The following is a 19887-nucleotide window of genomic DNA, read 5'->3' on the forward strand; positions in this document are numbered from 1 at the left end:
CATTAGATTCTAACAGTCAGAAAACCATATACTTCTTATGGCTGAGAGTTTTGTGTATCAGGAAGGTGCTTAACAGAGAAGATCATGGACATTTGCCTGGTTGAGGCTTGTTTCCATGCCGTTCTGCTCTTGGTAAGTCTAATTTTTTCCTCTAAGAGGTTTCTCAACTTTAACACTTTAATCCTCCTTCTATATTTTGTGATATGAAAACTGGAAATATATGCTATTATATAAGCCAAAATCAGAGTTTATAGAATTCTAATGAGGTTAAAAGTCAATATTTTGTATGACTGGCTTTATTCTGCAGCACAGTCTGAACTCTCAAGCTTTCTTGTAATTCCCTTTTAGTAGACTAGTAGAATACTTCTCCAGGCTGCTTGAAGCTCTTTTTATTGTACTTGATCTTTAGTCCATTCTCTGTCAAGATTATCCCACACTGTTTCTATAGGTAGTTTTTTTCAGGCCTGTCATTTCTTCTTTGTTTTTGCCCTCCATTTGTCCTGTCCCTCAGATTTGCACAGCACGCTGAGATATGCAAAGTTTTTGATTAACAGCTCTTTGGCAATCACCTGGTTGGTGCAAAAATACTAATACTTGACACATGAGACACTGAGGGACAAAACAGATTAGACTAGGAGAGGAGAGAATTGTTTCTCAAGACCATTTCTTTTGCTTATTGGGACATCTGGACCTGTGGAGTCATTTAGTCCTGAAAGTGCTAAGTTTTATAGAAAAACAAGTGCAAAATGCTTACAGTACATATTAACTTCTTCACATTTTCCTTCTGTATTTTAACAGTATGCCGTTACTTTTGTAAAGCCTCTAATCTCTTTCACTACTCGCAATTTTAAATGTGTGTTTCTTCAGGTTTGCTGTGGGCTCGTGCAGTCTGAGCCCATCTGTGATCAGACAGAGTTCTTACACCCTAACGGCACTTGTGTTGCATGCCCTGCATGTGTGCCTGGAGAAGAGCTCTCAGAGGTAGCGCACACACACTCCTGTTTAAGCTACTGCTTGTTTTCTAGATGTGCTACTTCACTCCAGGTCTATAACACATGTGATTTTCAGGACTGTGGTTTTGGAGATGGTGGGGAAGGCGTCTGTATTCCATGTGAAGAAAGAAAGTTCAGTACAGAAACAGGTGTAACTCCCTGCAGAACATGCACCCAGTGCAGCCTGCTGAACCGCCTTGAGGAGACGGCATGCTCACCTACCAGTGACAGCCTGTGTGGACACTGCCTCCCGGGGTGAATTATTCGCACAGTACCAAAATAAACACAAGTCAAATTAGATATTGTGTTAAGCATATCATTGTGTTGTTTGTGCAGGTATTATGAACTCAGGAGCATGACTGGGGAAGTGGAGCTGCTGTGCTTACCTTGTTATAGTCATGACACAATCCATAAAGAGTGTTTGCTATTGACATCGAAAGGTTTTAAAACAGGTAAGGTCCCGAAACAGATAGCATAGCAGTATATGTTAACAGTTTTGTTGAGTGGTGATTGTTCAGAGATATGGTTAAGGAAAGGTTATCTGTGGTTCTTTTACAGAGAGCACCACCAACTCACCTAAAGAACATTTCAGAGACCCAGAAGAGAAGAGTGAGTTACTTCATATCATGAACAACTTTTTTTTATTAGTCATGTAGTCACTGTGACCTGACTGCCTTTTTTTTTCTAAGGAGTCAAAGAAGAAACGTTTTCAGTGGTCCTGATTGTTTCAGCAACAGCTTCCTTGATTTTCCTTCTTGCTTTGCTTCTTTGGGTTTTACACCTGACTGCTGAAAAATTCAGTAAGCCAGATCATGTTTCAGGTTTCTGCTACTTCTCCCCACCTATCTCTTGTTTACTCAACTAACAGGGGATCGTATGCACTTGTTGCAATTTTTAGAGCAAGTTCCTGTATACGCTTCCAAGCCTGAAGGAATATTATCTGCTGCCGACCTTCAGCACACACCTTTGTTCACCCATACAGACAGAGCAGCACAGCCAGAAGAGGCGCCCTCACAGATAGTTTCAGCTGAAAATCCAACAAGGTGCTTTGTGAATATTATAACATCCATGCCTTTCATTTATCTGTATCAGTCCGGATATAATCATTGTTGTCATTGTTTATTATAAACCTAGAGGTCTGTACTCCGTGAGCCATGAGAATGGGGTGCATCCTACTTCTATTGTGATTAATGTCACCACCAACATCAAGCCTTCCAGTCAGAATACAGACAGTATTACACAGGAGGAACAACAAAGCCTCATCACACAGGAGGTACAGTTTATACCTATAGCTACATCACTATCACACCTAGAGTCCACCTTTAGCAATGCCAAACTATAGGAACTTGAAATGTAGGGAGTTATATACTATATATTTTATATATATTTCATGTACAAAATCATTTTTTAGTTTAGTTTAGTTTAGTTTAGTTTTTTGATAGTCAAAGTGTTATCTAACCATGAAGAAAAACTTTGGTTTTGTTTCCTGATTTACTGAGATTTACGCCACGGGGACTTTTTTCTTCTTCCAAGTAAAAAAGAACAAGACAGAAAATTACTTACCAGAAATGACTTTTTTTCTTTTCTGGAACCAAAGTCTAAGATACTGCCAACAATTTCCCAGAAGATAAAAAAAAATGCTTTTAAAATAAAATATTCAAAATAGTAATGATAGCAGGTTAATGAGCAGATCAGGACTCATTAACAGAGAATCACAGCTTTGTGTATGTATAATACCACTGCATGATATATGCAAGAGAAACACAGTATAATGACACATACAGTAATGAAGACCGACACTGTCAGTTAATCACTTGATTTGTTTATTTTGAGATTAAAGTTTGATTGAATTCAGTATATTGACTCAGAATCTCACAATCCACAGAAAAACACAAACATCTGGCTAACACTTTATTTTTTTTCTTACTTGATAATGACAACACAGATTGATGCTCCTTTTTTATTCATTCAAAACATTTCAGTAATAAAACATAGTTATATGTCAATGTATTTCACACATGTATAAATTGGGTGACTATCATATTACTTCTTTTCTACTCTGTCTCTTTTATTATGTCACTATCAGATGGAACGACAATTGCAGGACATATGGGAGATTGCTGAAGGTATGTCCGTCCCAAACCAGCCATTACAACTGCATATATATATTTTATATATTTTATTTTATTTGTTTATTTTTTTAATTCCCTGTTGTTCCTGGGATCTGCTGGAGCAGTTACTGCACTGAGTGCTCCGATTACCACTTCACCCCCCACATCTTCTTGAATTCTTCTCTCAGCTCTTAGGGTTTTTTAAACCTCTCGTGTTCCTTCTTCCTGATGTTGCTATCATTCAGTATAGCTACATCTATTACTGTGGACATCTTCCTCTGTTTGTCCACCATTACTGTGTCTGGTCAGTTAGCCATCACCAGTTTCTCCATCTATATCTGGAAGTCCCACAGGATCTTAGCTTGGACATTCGCGACCACCCAAGGGGGTGTGTCCCATTTTGACCTTGGGACTTAAAGGCCATACTCGGCACAGATGTTTCTGTATACTATGCCAGCCACTTGGTTATGGCGTTCCATGAATGCCATGCCTGTTAGCATCTTGCACCCTGCTGTTATGTGCTGGATTGTCTCTAAGCAAAAGGAAGGCTGCTGAGGACTGCTGAGTGTCAGAACCACTGTCCAGGATGAGACAACAAACATCCATGAGTCCATCAGGAAGATGGCCACAACCAACAGGATACTTAGTGAATACCTCAGGCAGCAGAAACCTGAGAAATCAGAAGAGAAAGGAGAAGAACCATAGTGGAAAGACAGGGCCCTGCACTGTGTGTACCACCGGCAGATAGAGGAAGTGGCTGACATCCAGAAATCGTACCAGTAACTGGACAAAGCTGGACTGAAAGACAGCATAGAGACACTAATAATGGCAGCACAGGAACAAGCTCTCAGCAAAAGATCCAAAGAGGCTGGGGTCTATCACACCAGGCAAGACTCCAGATGAAGGCTGTGTAAAGATGCCCCTGAGACAATCCAGAGAAGATGTGGAGGGTGATGGCAACAATGGCCCAAGTGGTAATCGGAGCACTTGTTGCAGTGACTCCCAAGCAAGGCAGGTGGCTTCAGCACATCCAGGGAACAACATCTGAGATCTCTGTCCAGAAGAACACAGTCCTAGGAACAGCAAAGATACTGCACAGGACACTCAAGCTCCCAGGTCTCAGGACCTGAGCTTGAAGGCTAAAGACTGCTGCAGGGTCAAGAGGGGGATGTATATATGTATTTGAAAAAGGGTCCTTTTAAAGTTTTCTATCAGGATGAGTTCAGTATGGTACGCCACTGATTTTACTTGTACTGTGCTGATGTTGTGCAGGACAGAGGATTGAGATGCTCGACTACGACTCAGTTCAGGACTTGTCTATCCTGCTTGACTCTGCTGACAACATCAAAACTCTAAGGAGACTGGCACAGTCTTTGGGTGTTCCACCGCAGATCATCCCTCATATCCGAGGCTTTCAGGAACTTTTTCAGTACCTGCGGACCTCCACCTACACATTGCTGCCCCAGTTGGCCCAGGCTGCTGCACTCTTGCCTAATTCTGAAGTTGTCAAGAGGATACACAGAGCTGTGGTAAAACAATAATGTCTTAAAGATCCAGAGGGTGGCAAGTGTTGTAGAGACTTTCTGCTCTTTTTTGCAGGACTCTCACCAGATCATTCAATCAATCTAACACCTACCATTGAGACATAAAAGCATGACATTTTGTTAAAGCAACATTTTTTGAGTGAAATGATACATTGGTGTATTAATGGGAATAAAATCATACCAGATTACTGACTTTTCTGAGGTTCTCGTCTTCAGTCCAATATATATATTTAATAGATCATGTACTGTAACAACGCAGTGAGAAAAGTATTTATTTCTCCGTTGAGTGTTAGATATCCAGGTCACTGCAAAAGCACCCTACGTGCTGTGTTATTTCCTGTTTACCATGTAAAATGATGAGCAGCCCTCTGGCTAAAGCATGTGAGACAGACCAGGACAGAGGATGCAGTGTTCACTGTAAGTGAAAGAACTGAGAGCCCTGAGAAATTGTGTTATTCGCTCACTGGGAGAAGTTTGCCAACTTACCAGCTTCCCAGATCTCTAGATCTTCAGAGTCTTCGGAGCATTTGTTCGGGTGAGTATTCAATCTTTTCCATCACTACTCTCCAAATCCATCTCAAAAGCAAATGGTAAACACAACTTCAGTCAAGTTTGAAGTCTTTTTTTTCTAATCTGAAAACAACAAGAAACTCCAAAACCTGGATAAAATATTCTACATCATTAACAAACTATGCTTAACGGGGCCTTTTTCTCTTTCATTCGAGTGGTCGCTATTTTAGTTATTGCCTCTAAAACCTAATACCTGAATACCTTGGAATTCTCACCAGCTCTTGTGAATAAACTTTACATTTATCAGCATGCAGCAAGTACCCATATGAACGCTAGGTGGCGTCCTCGCATCTGTAATTGGAAACGTAATCTGTAAGTATTGGCGCCCCACAGCCCCCGCCTCCACACCACGATCGTCTGGTGAAAAGATGAGGCACTAAATAATTATTTTTGAAAATAAACTCTAAAACCATCAACGTTATAAAGTTACCGTGCAATCTCATTGGTTGTCCTTACCAGAGCATTTTTAATATCGTGTCCCTTCTTCTTTTGTTGGTTCTGTTGTGCCAACAAGTGATTTCCGATGTTTCTCTCTCTGTGTTTTTTTTAATTATCTTTATACGTCTAATAGCTTTGTTTGGTAAACAGTTTGCCCCATTTCAATGATATGATCTGGATAGAACTGTGATGTTATATGTGTTGCAGTCTCTGATGTCCTCTGGATTTATCTTAAAAAATACATTTTTATCTTCAATGCGACTTTTTACCTGTATACTTCAGCTTCTATCTTACAACAGAAATGTTGTTTCTGACTCAAACTGACTTGCTATTATTCATTAGAGTATGTATTTAAACGGTTGTAAATGAGGTGTTGGCATATAATCTATGAAAGATATGTCCAAAATATCTGTCATGAATTATATCAAGTTATTCTGAATCACAAGCAACAATCCTGTCTCAGGGTAGAACCTGTAATCAGTTTTTGGCAAAGTGAGTTTTATATATCCTTCATTTATCCAGGTAAAACGTCTCACTGACACTAAAATGTTTCATTGACATTAAAAATTAAAACTGGGTCATTGACATTAAAAGAAAAGTTTGGTTTTTTTGGCCAAGAGGGCAGTTGGAGTTAAAACAAATATATTATAGGGTCCATAACGATATTCAAAGTGGACGAAAACAGGACTAGATTCATTATCTTCTAGGTACAATAACGTAGAGTGGTAAAGATACTTGCATATCGCTGACTACATCGGAAGTCACTTTTTGTTACGACACTGTTCAAAGTGAGACATCCTGATTTGTTCGCCCTATCTTTGATGTCCACGTCCCCGTGGTGTCCGAGTCCTACCGGCTGCGATGGGTTACGCGCCCTTGCTTTAGAAAAAAAAAAACACACAGAAGGAAAACTTCATAGAAATGGCGGAGGGTGCTTCGACTCTCAAGGGCTTGAGAGCCCAAATGGGTAAGAAATATGTTGGCAGTTGTGTCTATTTGTGAACCGCTTGTGTCTTAAGGTGTTGCACTCACTTTTTAACATTTGCAGTCAACTGCCGCCTCTGACCGGGTTGTTTGAGCGGTCAGCTTTTCTAGCTAGTAACGTTAGCTCGCTGCCCGGTTATGAGCCGAGTATGGACGCGGAAAATATCTGCAACTTCTTCCCACATTAAAAGTTACACGTTTGGTTGATTTTGTTAGCTGATGGTTGTGCTGATAACTTTTAAGGGAAGCAAATGGACTGTTCTAACTCGCTGTAAGTTAAATGCGTGCAGTTAACGTTCAGCTAAAGCTGCAACTATACGTCTTGCAGCCTGAGACCCGGTTGATATGCCACTACTTCTGCATTGTCACCTTTCACGCAAATTAATAACGTTGTTCAGGAAAGTGGTTTTATCTGAGTATATCGGAGTAGATAGGCGTCCTCTAAATTCTTTGTAAACTAAGCTAGCTTCTGTGTAACTGGTAAAAATAGTACTGGTTTGGATGTCGTTGCTCTTCGCTCCGAGAATCCTGTCAAACGTGGTCTTCTGTTGATCTTTGTCAGGAAGCTTTTTCTGATCGGGTCATGCATTTTGTAATAGCGGCGAGCTGATTTGATGCCCAGTACAGAAACCAGCAGGCAATTTATTTTCTCCACCCATGGATCAGGCGGTTCATAGTGTATCAGCAGTTTTGTAGCTTCCTGCTTGAAACTCATCTTATCTTATGTTAAGTGATCTCTTCCCTCTCCCACATTCATTGTCCCACATTCATGCTTATTTGCTGACATATGGCATAACCCCCTTAGCGCTCCAGGGAGGGCAACTATAACAATGTCTGACCTGAATTTCAGATAAAGCTGCACTGTCAAACTGTCAAACGCTGAGCCCTGAGCTCTCTCAGGACTGTGTAGCTGTTTTCCTTAAATGCTTAGATGCACTGATACCATAGTTTTGGTTGGACCAGCAGCCATGTGTCGCCCACTGTTCTGTTAAGCAAAATGCACATTGGCCTTTTGGAGACTGCACTATGTACAAGCTGAAGTCTATCAGTAGGCCCATCCAGATTTGGACGTGGATGTTTACTGTGTTTGTATCTGCCTGTATCAATGCATGGTTTGTTATGGCTGGCTGAGCAGTCAAGCCTTTTTTTCCCCCCTGTTTTAAAAAAAAAAAAAAAAAAAAAAAAACTGTTTTAGCGTAAAAGGGGGTTTTCTACATACCCAGATTGGGTGTAGGCATGTTTTACTCCTGGCAACAAATGGATCACATTTTAGTGCCGTTCTTCTTCCTGTTTTCTTTCATTTTTCCATTCAGTGTTTTCAGTCTGGCCCTCAGTTCTGTGGCGGGTTTTTTTGGTTGTTGTTTTTTTCTTTTAATGAATATTTCTACCAAGTTTAGAGGTATGCGTTTGTGTCCTAGGCTTTATGAGGAGTTAAAACATGTCTTCAGCAAAAGTCCTTCAGCCTTCAGTCAAAGTGGAGGACTGACAATAATAAAATAATGCTAGGAATCTAGCTCATGTACATGGTCATTTCCACAAGAATGTGAGAAAGGAGAAAAGTACCCTGCTATTATGAAGCGAGATCACACTGCTGCAAGTAACGCTGCAAGGTTGTCCGGATCCTGGCTTAACACATGCTGCAGCAGAATTAAAAGCATGAGAAGTATTTCTGAACTGGGTTAGATTTAACCAAAGGAGGAAATGAACCACCCTCAATTTTGATGTGTAGCTTCTTGGATCTGTACACTTAACTCTGGTTGTGTAGCAGAAATGCCCCATCTTTTGATTTTTACCTCTTAAAATGACTGAGAGGATGTGTTACATTTTCCACACTCATGTATGCACGTACCAAATGATTTGAATAGCAAAACATGCTAATTTGTATAGACTATAACTAACCTTAGACTAACCCCAGAGTAGTTTAGTTCATGAGGCGTTAGTTTGTATGTTTATATATTGTTGGTACTTCATTTTACGTTATCTAACACTAATATTTCCATCTCCACAAAGACAGATTCTCTACCAGCTTTGGTGAGCTGGGATAGCTTACGGACAAATTTCCAAATTGTCCCCTCTTGAAAGTCTTTGAATAGAAAGTTTTTGTGTCTTTGGGCAACATGTCAGAGCTTATTTCAACATGGTTCTCGACCTACACACAGCAACAAAGACCAAACGCATGAATAAAGGGTTCAAGAGATGTTACACAACAAGTAAATGTCAGATATTCAGGGATTTTGGCTCTTCCACCACAGAAAAATTACAAAAAGTCATGGATTAATTTATCTAATAATAAACATATTTTTGCTTATCAAAGGAGAAAAATAACAAAATGTATAGACTTCAAAAAGCTAACACATGCTCTTTGCTTTCAATGTCTGCACATCAATGGTGCTGATGTGGATAGTCACTCCTCAAATAGTCATGAACATTAGTTCCACACTCTTGGCACCAAGAATGTTTTGGTTCAATAAGTCTTCTAAACTGTATAGTTTAAAGTGTGGTCGACTTGGCTGTACTTCTTGGGGTTTAATTAGAAATCTAGAGAATGTATAATATTTATTTTATAATATATATTTATATTTTCTGCTTTTTTTTTTTTTAAGCTTAACCCTATAGGACTGAAAAGTAACACAACACTATAGGATATGAGCAGTATATAATTATTAAAAATAGTGGATGTGAGAATGATTAAATTTGTTGATGTTTATTTTTTCTGTGTAAGACAAAATGGTCCACTTAGAGCAGGAGACTCTCTTGGAAAGTTGTCATCATCATCCTGCTGGTACTACAAATAGCCTGGGCTTACCTTTACATGAGTAGGTCTTGGTAATCCCATAGAAGATTTAGTGTGTTTGTGCGTGCGTGTTTCTTAAGCATCTATCAGCTGTGTTATCCATCCTGAAATTTTGTGTTGGTTGGCTCATTGTGTTGGTAACCTTTCAGTCAAATATTACCCATGATAGTTTTCTGAATTTTTGGGTAAAATTAATTGAAAAAAATAAAGTAATCAGTGGTTCAGGTTTATGTTTGCCTGCATATTTGCATCTGATAGTGATCAATTGGAATTACAAGGCCATGTAGTCAATATCAAATGTTAATCCACCCTTATATTTAGCAACGTAGGCACTTCCTGTGCAGCAAGCTATTTAGTTGCACCATGCTGCAGGACACAATAAAGAGTGCAGTTGAAAGGAACCATGGAAAGAAAACCCTGACCCACTGATCTGACTCTTGTGTGTCCACTATAGTAATATGTGATGGAAGTTGTAAAAACATGTCTTATGAGTATTCTTGTTGTTAAGAGAACTAGCATTTGCCTCAGACTGTTATGATATAAGGCTGACTGGCCTGTTTCCTGTTTCATGTTTTGTTTGGGCTGCAGAGCTGGGTCATTATCAGCCCCCCTGGTGGTCTTTACTGATGCCATAATAATCCATCAGGAGAAGGCAAATCATATTCAGTCGACAAGTATATCTGCTCTTTCTAATGCTAGAGATTCAGCATCACAACAGAAGTGCAGATTTATATTAAATGTTTTTAATATGTTACAGAGTAGGCAGTGGAGTGGTGGCTGGTAGTATTATGTCACAGCAAGGTTTGAATCCAGCATGTTGTCTTTCTGTGTGGAGTTTGCATGTTCTCCCACAGTCTAAAGACATGCATAGGGATCGGTTAACCGGTGTGAGTGTGAGTGGTTGTCTGTGTTAACCCTGCAACAGATTGGTGATTTATCCAGGGCATATCCTGCTTCTGACAGCTGGGATAGGCTCTATCCCCCACCCCCTAAGTGTTAAGCGTTAGATTAATTACCAGCTAAAATTCACAACTTTAGACTTTATGATTGGTGTTTTTGGAAATTGAATATTATCTGCATTTTTTTTGCTTGTTGGTTGCTTTTTGTTTTGTTTTTTTGTCCCACATTTTCAGCTACCGGTGATTCTTGCTCAGAACATCTGCAGTTATCAATTCCTCTCCAAACCATTGAGGAAAAAATCACTCTGAAAATATATAATCTATCAAACAGAGTTTGAACAAGCAGTCATCCACAGCTTCTATCTCTCGCATGTGCCGTTTGAGACAGCTCATCAGCATTCTTCTGGTTTTGGCCTGGTAATGGTCATCCCAGAAAACACTGATACATTATCAACATTAACTCGTTTTTGAACTCTCAAATTACGAAGAGATTTGAAAGTTCAAAGAGTTACAACAAAGCATTTCAGACAGTGTAAAGAGGATTGTGTATAAAATAAAATAAAAAAAAAAAATAAAAAAAAAAAAATATATATATATATATATATATATATATATACTTTTGTATTAAAGTAAGTGAGTCTATGACTAAATGAGCTTGTAAACCCTGGCTCACAAGATTCGATATGTTTAAAATGCTTCCCTGGTGACTGTTAGAAAAGTTTAAACTTACAAGAAGGACTCCAAAAATATTTTAATCAAGTTATTTACATGTTTGTTGATTGCCATCAATACTCATGTATTACAATAATAAGAATGATGATAATAATAATGATAATGATAATAATGATGATAGTTATACTTTGACAATGAGTGCTAAAGATGAGTCCAGTAGCTTACTTGGTTATGTAGGATTTATGTGCCATCCATTTAGATGGGTTCAGAAATATCATGCAAATATTTCTGTAACCCAATGCAGACTCGTCACGGGGCGACTGCTTTTACTGCCTCACATTCTGAGCCAGGAAAAAAAACATGCTTCGTCTCATGTCTTTAAGGTTTTGCTGAGTCGTGGTGTAGCAGGAATGATGTATGTTAATGTGTGCAAATCTCCATAGTGATGGAGGGATGAGTGAGTGCCTCTGATTGGCTCTTTTCATTTCTATGAGCACACCTGGCTCTCTTGAGGTCTGTTGGGAAAACAGTGTCTCTTCTCGCCATCTCATGAAAGCACTTTAATCAACACATGAATGTGTCTGATAGCAGAGATTTGTCTCATTTTATTCCAAGATGCATCTCTTGCTTGGTTGTATTTATATATATTTTGCTTATTCCTTAAAACTACAGTCACTACTACTGTGACTGTGGAAGCCAAAAACCCAGTAAAAATTGATTTTACAGGTTATTATGCTACACACTAGTATACTTCTTTTTTTTAGCTTAACAGCTGCTGCCTCCTCAGTTTGCACTTTCTGTCATACTTCCCTCTTCGCAGACAATACAGTTTCCTGAAATTACAATCTTGAAGTGTGAAACTTACTACAGAATTACCAAGGTCAAACTTCATGCTTGGATTAGCAGCTAAATTGTTTACATTGTTTTATATAAATATAGCATTTCATCACCCGCTTTATAAACGTATCCTTATTCTATCCAGTTTATCCAGTTTGTTATATCACCACCATTTCATTAACTGTTAATAAAAACACTTTAAATTGCAAATTACAAATTTGATATGATTTGACACTGGGTCCTGAGTGAGTCTTCAGGCTTGGTTTGTTTCTCTTTGTTGTAGCTATGACTCATCTAATTTCTGAGTCAGTATGATCCTTGATACAGGCATAAGCATGAATGAGAAGCACTTCACCTATCCTTGCTGTCTGTAACTTAATATCAGTTATCTTGTGACGTTGTACCCCATGGTTTTTTTCTGATTTTTCACTCTAATAGGGAAAAATATGTTGATTGTAGAGTTATAGAGGTTTCATCAGTGTCCAGTCATCCATATTTTAGACACTAGTAACCAAACGTATAATGTAAACTCCTATAACTTTAATAAAGATTTTCTATTACTGTATTTCTTGTGGTATTGTATGATTGCCAAGTATTTGTTGCCCAATGACAAAATAAAATAGTGACTGATAAGTAATTTATGAATCCTCTGTCTATTTACGAGTAATCTGCTACGTGTTGTGTGTCAGCAAAACTGTTTAAAGTGCAGTCAAATCTTTCGTCATTTATTGACTTCTCCAAATGGAATGAAGAGGAGAGTCTGAGTACAAAAGTGAAGTGACTTGTAAACATCTGAGAACCAGCTGCACACTTCGACCCTTCATAAACGTCTCTGACTGGAGAGCATTGAGGTTGCCGTTTGGATAATTGGTGCATGAATAGTTAACCTGACAGGTCTAATTTCCTTTGCTTCACTGGGGTAAACAATGTCTAGTAAGTCAACAGTTCTTACTGCTAAATTTGGCACTGTTGCATTGTGTAAGACGGGTCCATTGTCTTCTCTGCCTTACAGAGTAAGGTAATACTTGTAGAGTTGATTTCTATACAAGGAGAACATGCTACACTCGGAAAACCATTCCGTGTCTATGGTGGGTGAGTGGTTTGCTCATAGCAACTGGTAAAAAGCTTTGTTTTCTTAAATTCAATCTCTCTGGGGCTGCTTCTTTTAAAGCTGTCTATAGTATATGTTACCCTGGTGGCAAATAATGTGGGATTATGAGGGTTGTGAGAATTCAGTGAGCATAGACTGTTTGAGGTGCTGGTGCGTAGCCTGTCATGATGATGCTTTGCATAGCTTAAATGCTGATTGGTTCAAAAGTTGTCTAAAACCGGAAAGAGAATAATAGCTGAGTTGATCACAAAGAGGAAGAAAAGCAAAAACACATCAAAGATAAAAAAAGAACACATGGAAAGCACAGATAATGGGTGCAGGGGACAGTTTTCATTCTTTTTTAACAACCAGTTTTACTTCAGTATCAGTACCGAATAGTTCATTGTATCTTATGATTTCTGTCTTCTCAGCAGCATAGGGTTAAACAACAGGGCCAACAACAGCACAAAGACAACTGAGAGTAGCCCACATTACTGGTTGTTCCAAGTATTTTGACAGTACGCCACATGATGGCTACAGCATGTAGACGTAGGTTTGCAAAGCTCTGTGTAGGACGGGCAGTGCACCTTGTAACTGCTGTTTACAAACATCCCAGTGATTCAGTCATGGAAGTTTTGAGTGTGAAGCAATCTGAGTAGCATTAAACTTGACAATGGGTTCCTCAACCCATGCATTCATCTGGGTAGCAGCCTGCAGTTAATAATTGAAAAATTGTGCGTTTAAATTACTATTTGTAATACATAGAAGACAGTAAAGACCAGCATCTTGCTTTATCCACCAACTAAATGAAAATAGATTTAGAATAAGGACTCATGATTCATGTTAACATGGGAAAATAAATACTGGATTTGCTTGATGGTATCATTGTTTTTTTGTTTTTTTTAATTCAAAGAAAAAGTACTATACTTTTCGCATGAGCAGTCTAACAAGATCAGGAACATTTTTTCTTCAGTCACTTAGAATACCTTTGTGCGACAACAGTGCTGCTTCCTTAAACAATTATTGGCTCTATTTATCCTATTGCACCACTTGGACAATCATTTTTATAAGGTCCCAGTTTGTTAGTACTTAAGGAGCTCCTTTGCAACAAGAAATCTCCAGAGCTTTCTTAATATCTCCAGCATTTTAACTTTGTTATGACATTAGTCATATGAGATAAATTGCTTGTGGAGAGATAAACCTGGAGAGAGAGTCTTTTCTGGATCTTTTTTAAAAAGCATATGAAAAGTTGTTTTCATAATAGAAAATATATATTTTTAAGATTAACAATAGGATTGCTTAGTTGCAGTGGAGACAGTGAGATGCTTTCACAGTCACAGGACTGACTATCATTTTGCTCTTTGTCAGCATTTATATAATGCCAACAAGAAGGGAAGAAACTGGTAACTGATGCCACAGCTCATAAAGCTTGATCATGTCCTTCATGTGCTTCCTTCCTGACTTTCTGTCCTTTAACCATACTTTTTTTTTATGAATAGTTTTGGCTGAAGAAAGGACTATTGACCCTGCGATAGTTTGATGGGAGAGCTAATCTTCTCTTGGAGTTAGACTTTTTATAGGACAGACTGCACGCACATCAACTGTTAAAGCAATGATTGTGCTTTTGGTTACATGTGGAAATTAGTCATCAGTTGGTTTTATGTTTTCTGGATATTTTTATATGAAATTTTGTACACTCAACTTCATAATATGTACCTAATGTAGTCTTTGTAAATAAGTTAAACATGCTGCATTATGTAACACACTGTCAAGCCAACGAGTTAATTTTTTTTTTTTGCTATCAGAATGTAAAACAAAAGGACTAAGAAGAAGGTTGTTTTTTTTCTTTTTTTGACTAAATAATGTCAATGCACTTTATTGTAACAAGTCCCTTTTTTTTTTCTTCAATAAAAATATAATAAAAAAAAAAAAAAAAAGAATTTTTGTACACCTGTGGGCGCACATGCTGTATACCAGGAAGCTAACAAGGGCTTTATTCTACTTTATCATTGAAGCTTGTCACAGAAAGCACTGTATGAATAACTACACAGCTGACCACAAACATGGTTGAATAACTGGATTGTTGTATAACTTCAGATCTATTAGATCTCTCCAGATTTACCATTCATATGGAAAGCAAACAAAACAGAACAAAAAACAACTTATTCTTTTTGTTTTGGTTTGAACTAATGTTTTAAACAGACTGAACTTGCTGTGCTTTGGGCCTTAGTATTGCCCCCTTGTAAGGTGCTTGCATGCCATCAAGCTCAACTTTTAGATCAATGTCTTGGCCAAGGACCCTTTGCCACCTAAAGTAGACCTCCGAACAGACTAAGACAAAGCAACCAAAAACTGTTCTGTTATCTGAACATCTTTTGAGAGATAAGTGCCAAATCTTAGCCAAAACGTAACTGGTATTTAACAAACATTTGGATGTTTACCAGTGGAAGCTGTATTCCCTGCAAGGTACTGCTGACATGTCCAGAGTTTCCTGTTGCTGGATAAGTGATTAGGAATACAAGTGTGGGGTTTTTTTTGTTTGTTTTTTTTCTTTGTGTGTGTCATGGAAACAAATACAATTTGTATAACATTAGTCTTTTGGTCCCTCATCACACTGATACTAGGGCTGACACTAGAGCAGGGCGATATGACCAAAAATATTTATCACGATATACATTTGAAAATTTGCGATAACGATATAACTGACGATATAATTGACACTAGACAAAATACTTTACAACTCCACAACTTTATTAGTGCAAAAAACCCCATCAATGTATTTTCACTTAATCAAGCAGCTGTTTTTTATGTGCATTAAAGTTATAAAAAAAATGTAACAGTGCAAATTGCTTGCTGACAGTTTAACCAAAAGGCATTTCCAGTGGAAATTGGCCGACATGTCCTCAGCATAACCATGTATAATATCCACAAAACTTAAAAAGAGGTAATATTCTGTTGAAGCACACGAGGCTCCTGCCTACAATAGCCGTAATGCTCAGACAATCCATCAAGCGGTGCAGGTTAGTAGCTTAGCAAAGTTGTACTAAAACATTTGACAGATTTTTGAGCGCCGTGTACGACATAAAATCGTTCTGAGGTCAGTAAACACAACCAGAATTCATACATAAGGCACACGGGATTATAAGGGGCACTGTCGATTTTCAGAAAAATCAAAGGATTGATTTTAAGTGTGCCGTATTTTCCAAACAACATGGTAATAACGACGGCCCGCTAGCATGCGCTACCAAAAATAGTGCTTTGTTGTGTATCTGACGGACGAAAGCTAAACCAGTTCCACACCACTGAAGTTGCAGCATTTTTACAAACCAATTCTGGTTCATCCGTTTCATTCAACGATCCACTTTCGCTCTTCTCATTCTGCGTCACCGCCATGTGCGTATGTAAACATAGGCACTGCGCATGCGCGTTTTACCCACATTCTATCGCGATATTTCATTTTCCTATCGTTGCCCAAAATTACACCGGTATTACTGTGAACGGTATGATATAGCCCAGCCCTAGCTGCCACAAACGATTATTTTGGTAGTCAACTAGTCACCGATTATTTTTACGATTAGTCGACTAATCAGATCATGCATCCATTGGACGTAAAGCGTACAGCTTATTGCACCAGCAGCATCTGCTCTTATATAACTATCATTAGCTTACAGCTTTAAGTGTTTAAGGTATGTGCTAACTAAAAATAAAGAGAAGATGATAGTTTATTAAATTTTAATGAAATTTGCAGATTGTTTCGGTGAAGTTTAATAAACTCCTTGCTATCTAAAATATAACAGGACACCGGAGTATATTCTCGAGCATCTCACACTTCTGATAACCAGTTGTCTTCTTGACGTTTATTCAGCTGTGTAAAAACTATAACTTTAATCTCAGCCAAACCGATTTACTCAGGAACAAATAAAATACTAAAAAAAAGCCAAACAATAACATTTTGAAGTTCTCTAAGGCTACGTCCACACGTACACGGTTATTTTTGAAAACGGAGATTTTCCGTTTTCGTTTTAAAAAATAATCCCGCCCACACGTAAACGCAGAAATGAAGGAAAACGCTGCTAGGAACATGCCAAAGCAACAGGTGGCGATATATTCCTAACCATGTAGAAATGTTGGCCAATCAGAAGTCTAGAAGCCTCTGCGGGAAATAGTAAACAAAGATGGGGCATAGAAGCAGAACCAAGTTGTATGTGTGGAGGGACAGTAACTGTGTGTGTATATGTAAGCATTTAAACACTGCAGAGAGTACAAGTAACAGTAACAGTATTGTAGAAATTCATTTCACCGAAACAATAACGTGGCGCACAGTGTGACGTCAAAAAAGGCGCACACCTTTGACGCTGCATTTTCTCAGTTTTTCTCGTCCACACGTAAATGCAAAAACTGAGTTTTCGAAAATATCCACCCTGGCAGGCGTTTTTAGAAATCTCAGTTTTCAGTGACCGAAAACGTCCTTTAAGTGTGGACGAAAGGTGCAAATGCATAGAAAAATCTGCGTTTTCAAAAATACCCGGGCACGTGTGGACGTAGCCTAAGTGACTTATATATATTTAACCTGAGTAGCGAAAGACGGCAGTGGGTTTGAAAACGATCTACTGGGAGTCCGGTGTTCTCACGGGCTCTAGTGAGCCTTGCCCCGGCTAGCTATCGAGCTAGTGGGTAACAGACGTCTCCAAAAACGTCGGCGCGCTTTTGAAAATATGTGGTGTCTTGATAAACTGAGCAGATATTTGAGGTTTACACAGCTACATTCTCGCCTGAAAACATGTTAAACGTTTATTTTGTGACCCAGAAAGAATAATAAGAGTAATATTAAAACTAACTAGCTGCCACCATTGTTGTAAAGTGAGCTGGGCTGCGCTATGAATTCTGGAACACAGCTTCTTCTTCTTCGGGGTTTTACATGCAGTGCTGCCATCTTCTGTTTCAGTCCGTTATTACACTCTTAAATCCTACTACTTATTCCTGCGTCTTCTGGGATCTTACAAAGCTTCAAACGACGCGTCGACAATCAAAATCGTCGACGTATTCGTGACTAGTCGACTAATCGTGGCAGCCCTAATTGATACAAATCAAATCATTTGAATTTCTGAATCTGGAGTTTTTATACGCATGATCCAAACTGGAAATGACAGATTAAAAGTGGCCACTGCCTTTTGTAAAAGGCCATCTTTAAAATGGTAGTGAACGATGCACTTATTCGGTCCAAATCTCACCACACCAGCATAATTCTCCCACAATTCTCAATGTAGAATCAGAGATGGTGGAAGTATAACACGACATTGTGGGTCTACCTTTTATGCAGACATCAGATCGGTGCTGTTACTGTGTCTACTGTTGGCTTTAAAAGCGCAACAGTGTTGCATTGCTACCTCTTTCTGCCTTGCATACACTTTATGCAGAATAGGCAAAATAGTGGCACATTATTCCTGCCTTGAACAAGCTGTGTAAAAGGACTTGTTTGTTCTCTCATTCAGCTGCAGCTGCACAGGCACAAGCCGAGGAAAGGCGCAGCTTGGCGGGAAACAGCCCAGGACCTACAAATAACACACCAGCTAAACCTCAGGGGTGCAGGCCAGGTAAATGACACTACATCTTGACACAGAATCAAACTGGTTATTACAGATATTACCCTCTCGTGAGGTTATTGTCGTCCATAATCTGAAACATTAGATGCAACTCCCAATCCTTTTCTGCCATCCTCTCAGTGTGGCTTAATGCAGGTAAATCTTAGTCATCACCTTATTACCGTAACAGTTGACAAAGCTCATTAATGAGTCACATGCACACATCTGCCTGCCTGATACAAAGCCTTTGTTACGCTATGCTGCATTGTAATCCACCATCAAGTTATATGTGTAAGTATTCATGCACATGCTTTACCTATAAACCACATATGCACGTGTGCCTGCAGTACTTGACGGTGCCACACTTAGAACAGACGACAGACTGCGGGTGGCAAAAGAGAGACGTGAGGAGGCAGAGAGACAACAGGGTAAGAGGATAACCCCAGTTTTGGGATTAAGATATTTTAGCCAAAGAACTACAATAATACTCAAATAATCTGATATTGAGTTTATTAAATGAGCAATGGTTTTATTCATTTTAAACAAAAATACCTAACAATTGGATATAGCTGTTAGCTGCAACCCACCAATAGAAATCTTTCATTTACTTAGTTTGGTCTTACTAATATGTTAATTCAGTACAAATACAAAAAACAACAAAAAAACCAACAACAACATACTGACGAGTGATTTCTTTGTACTTCATGCTCATATTGCCAGCTTTACGAGAATCTCAGATCATGGAGCGGGAGCGCAAGGCCAAGCTGCAAGTGGAACGTCAGATGGAAGAGCGTCAGAAAAAGGTTGAGGAACAGCGAAGGAAGGAGGAGCAGAAAAGATTGGCTGTGGAGCAGAAGAGGAAGCAGAAACAGGAAGAAGAAAAGGTAGCTTCAACACGGGTGGAAGCAGAGTAATGTGATCTACTCAGCAGCGCTCACTGCTGCTCAGCTGACATTTGTGACTAAAAGACTAATTTACATAAAAACACAGCTTACACTGTTTTTCTTCATATTTTTAAAGGACCATCACTGCACAGTTGCCCGTGAATTGTAATACAGTTATGAAAGCTACAGATCATCTTCTGTTTTTTTTGTTTTAGGTGCAAATGTTAGTCAGCTGCAAATGACTTGCATTTTTTCCCTCCTCAGGAGCACTATGAGGCAGTGATGAGGCGGACGTTGGAGCGTAGTCAGCAAGTCGAGCAGAGGCAGAAAAGATGGTCTTGGGGAGGACTGTCCACAGACTCAGATGGACGAACAGGTACTTTAGTTCGTCCTTGATAGTTCACAGTGTGCTACACCACAGCTGGGATGAAACTTGGCCTAAATCTGAAAGCGGTTCATTGCAGTTTTATTTTTGTTTTTTTTTTCCAGC

At 38.9% G+C, this 19887-nt stretch overlaps 2 protein-coding genes across 13 annotated transcripts in view; both read left to right on the forward strand.

Moving 5' to 3' along the window:
• The first annotated feature begins 84 nt into the window (after positions 1-84).
• Positions 85-4644, forward strand: LOC146392595 (tumor necrosis factor receptor superfamily member EDAR-like). The gene is given in 9 exon segments (XM_084950920.1): positions 85-132; positions 868-981; positions 1069-1247; positions 1329-1444; positions 1649-1792; positions 1891-2035; positions 2127-2265; positions 3079-3118; positions 4376-4644. Coding segments are annotated over 9 exon segments (1194 nt in total).
• A 1852-nt stretch (positions 4645-6496) lies between these two features.
• map7d3 (MAP7 domain containing 3) overlaps positions 6497-19887 on the forward strand; it is a 28968-nt gene continuing 15577 nt past the window's right edge. For all 12 annotated transcript variants that reach the window (XM_084950328.1, XM_084950338.1, XM_084950363.1 and 9 more), the window contains exons 1-5: positions 6497-6622; positions 18424-18525; positions 18861-18941; positions 19234-19397; positions 19662-19773. In XM_084950328.1, the coding sequence (XP_084806454.1) occupies positions 6577-6622; positions 18424-18525; positions 18861-18941; positions 19234-19397; positions 19662-19773 (505 nt within the window). In that variant the 5' untranslated portion in view covers positions 6497-6576. The remainder of the gene's footprint in view (positions 6623-18423; positions 18526-18860; positions 18942-19233; positions 19398-19661; positions 19774-19887) is intronic.

Source organism: Perissodus microlepis, chromosome 2, assembly GCF_051167445.1.
Source record: "Perissodus microlepis isolate ML-2025 ecotype Zambia chromosome 2, ASM5116744v1, whole genome shotgun sequence".
Classification (NCBI taxonomy): domain Eukaryota; kingdom Metazoa; phylum Chordata; class Actinopteri; order Cichliformes; family Cichlidae; genus Perissodus; species Perissodus microlepis.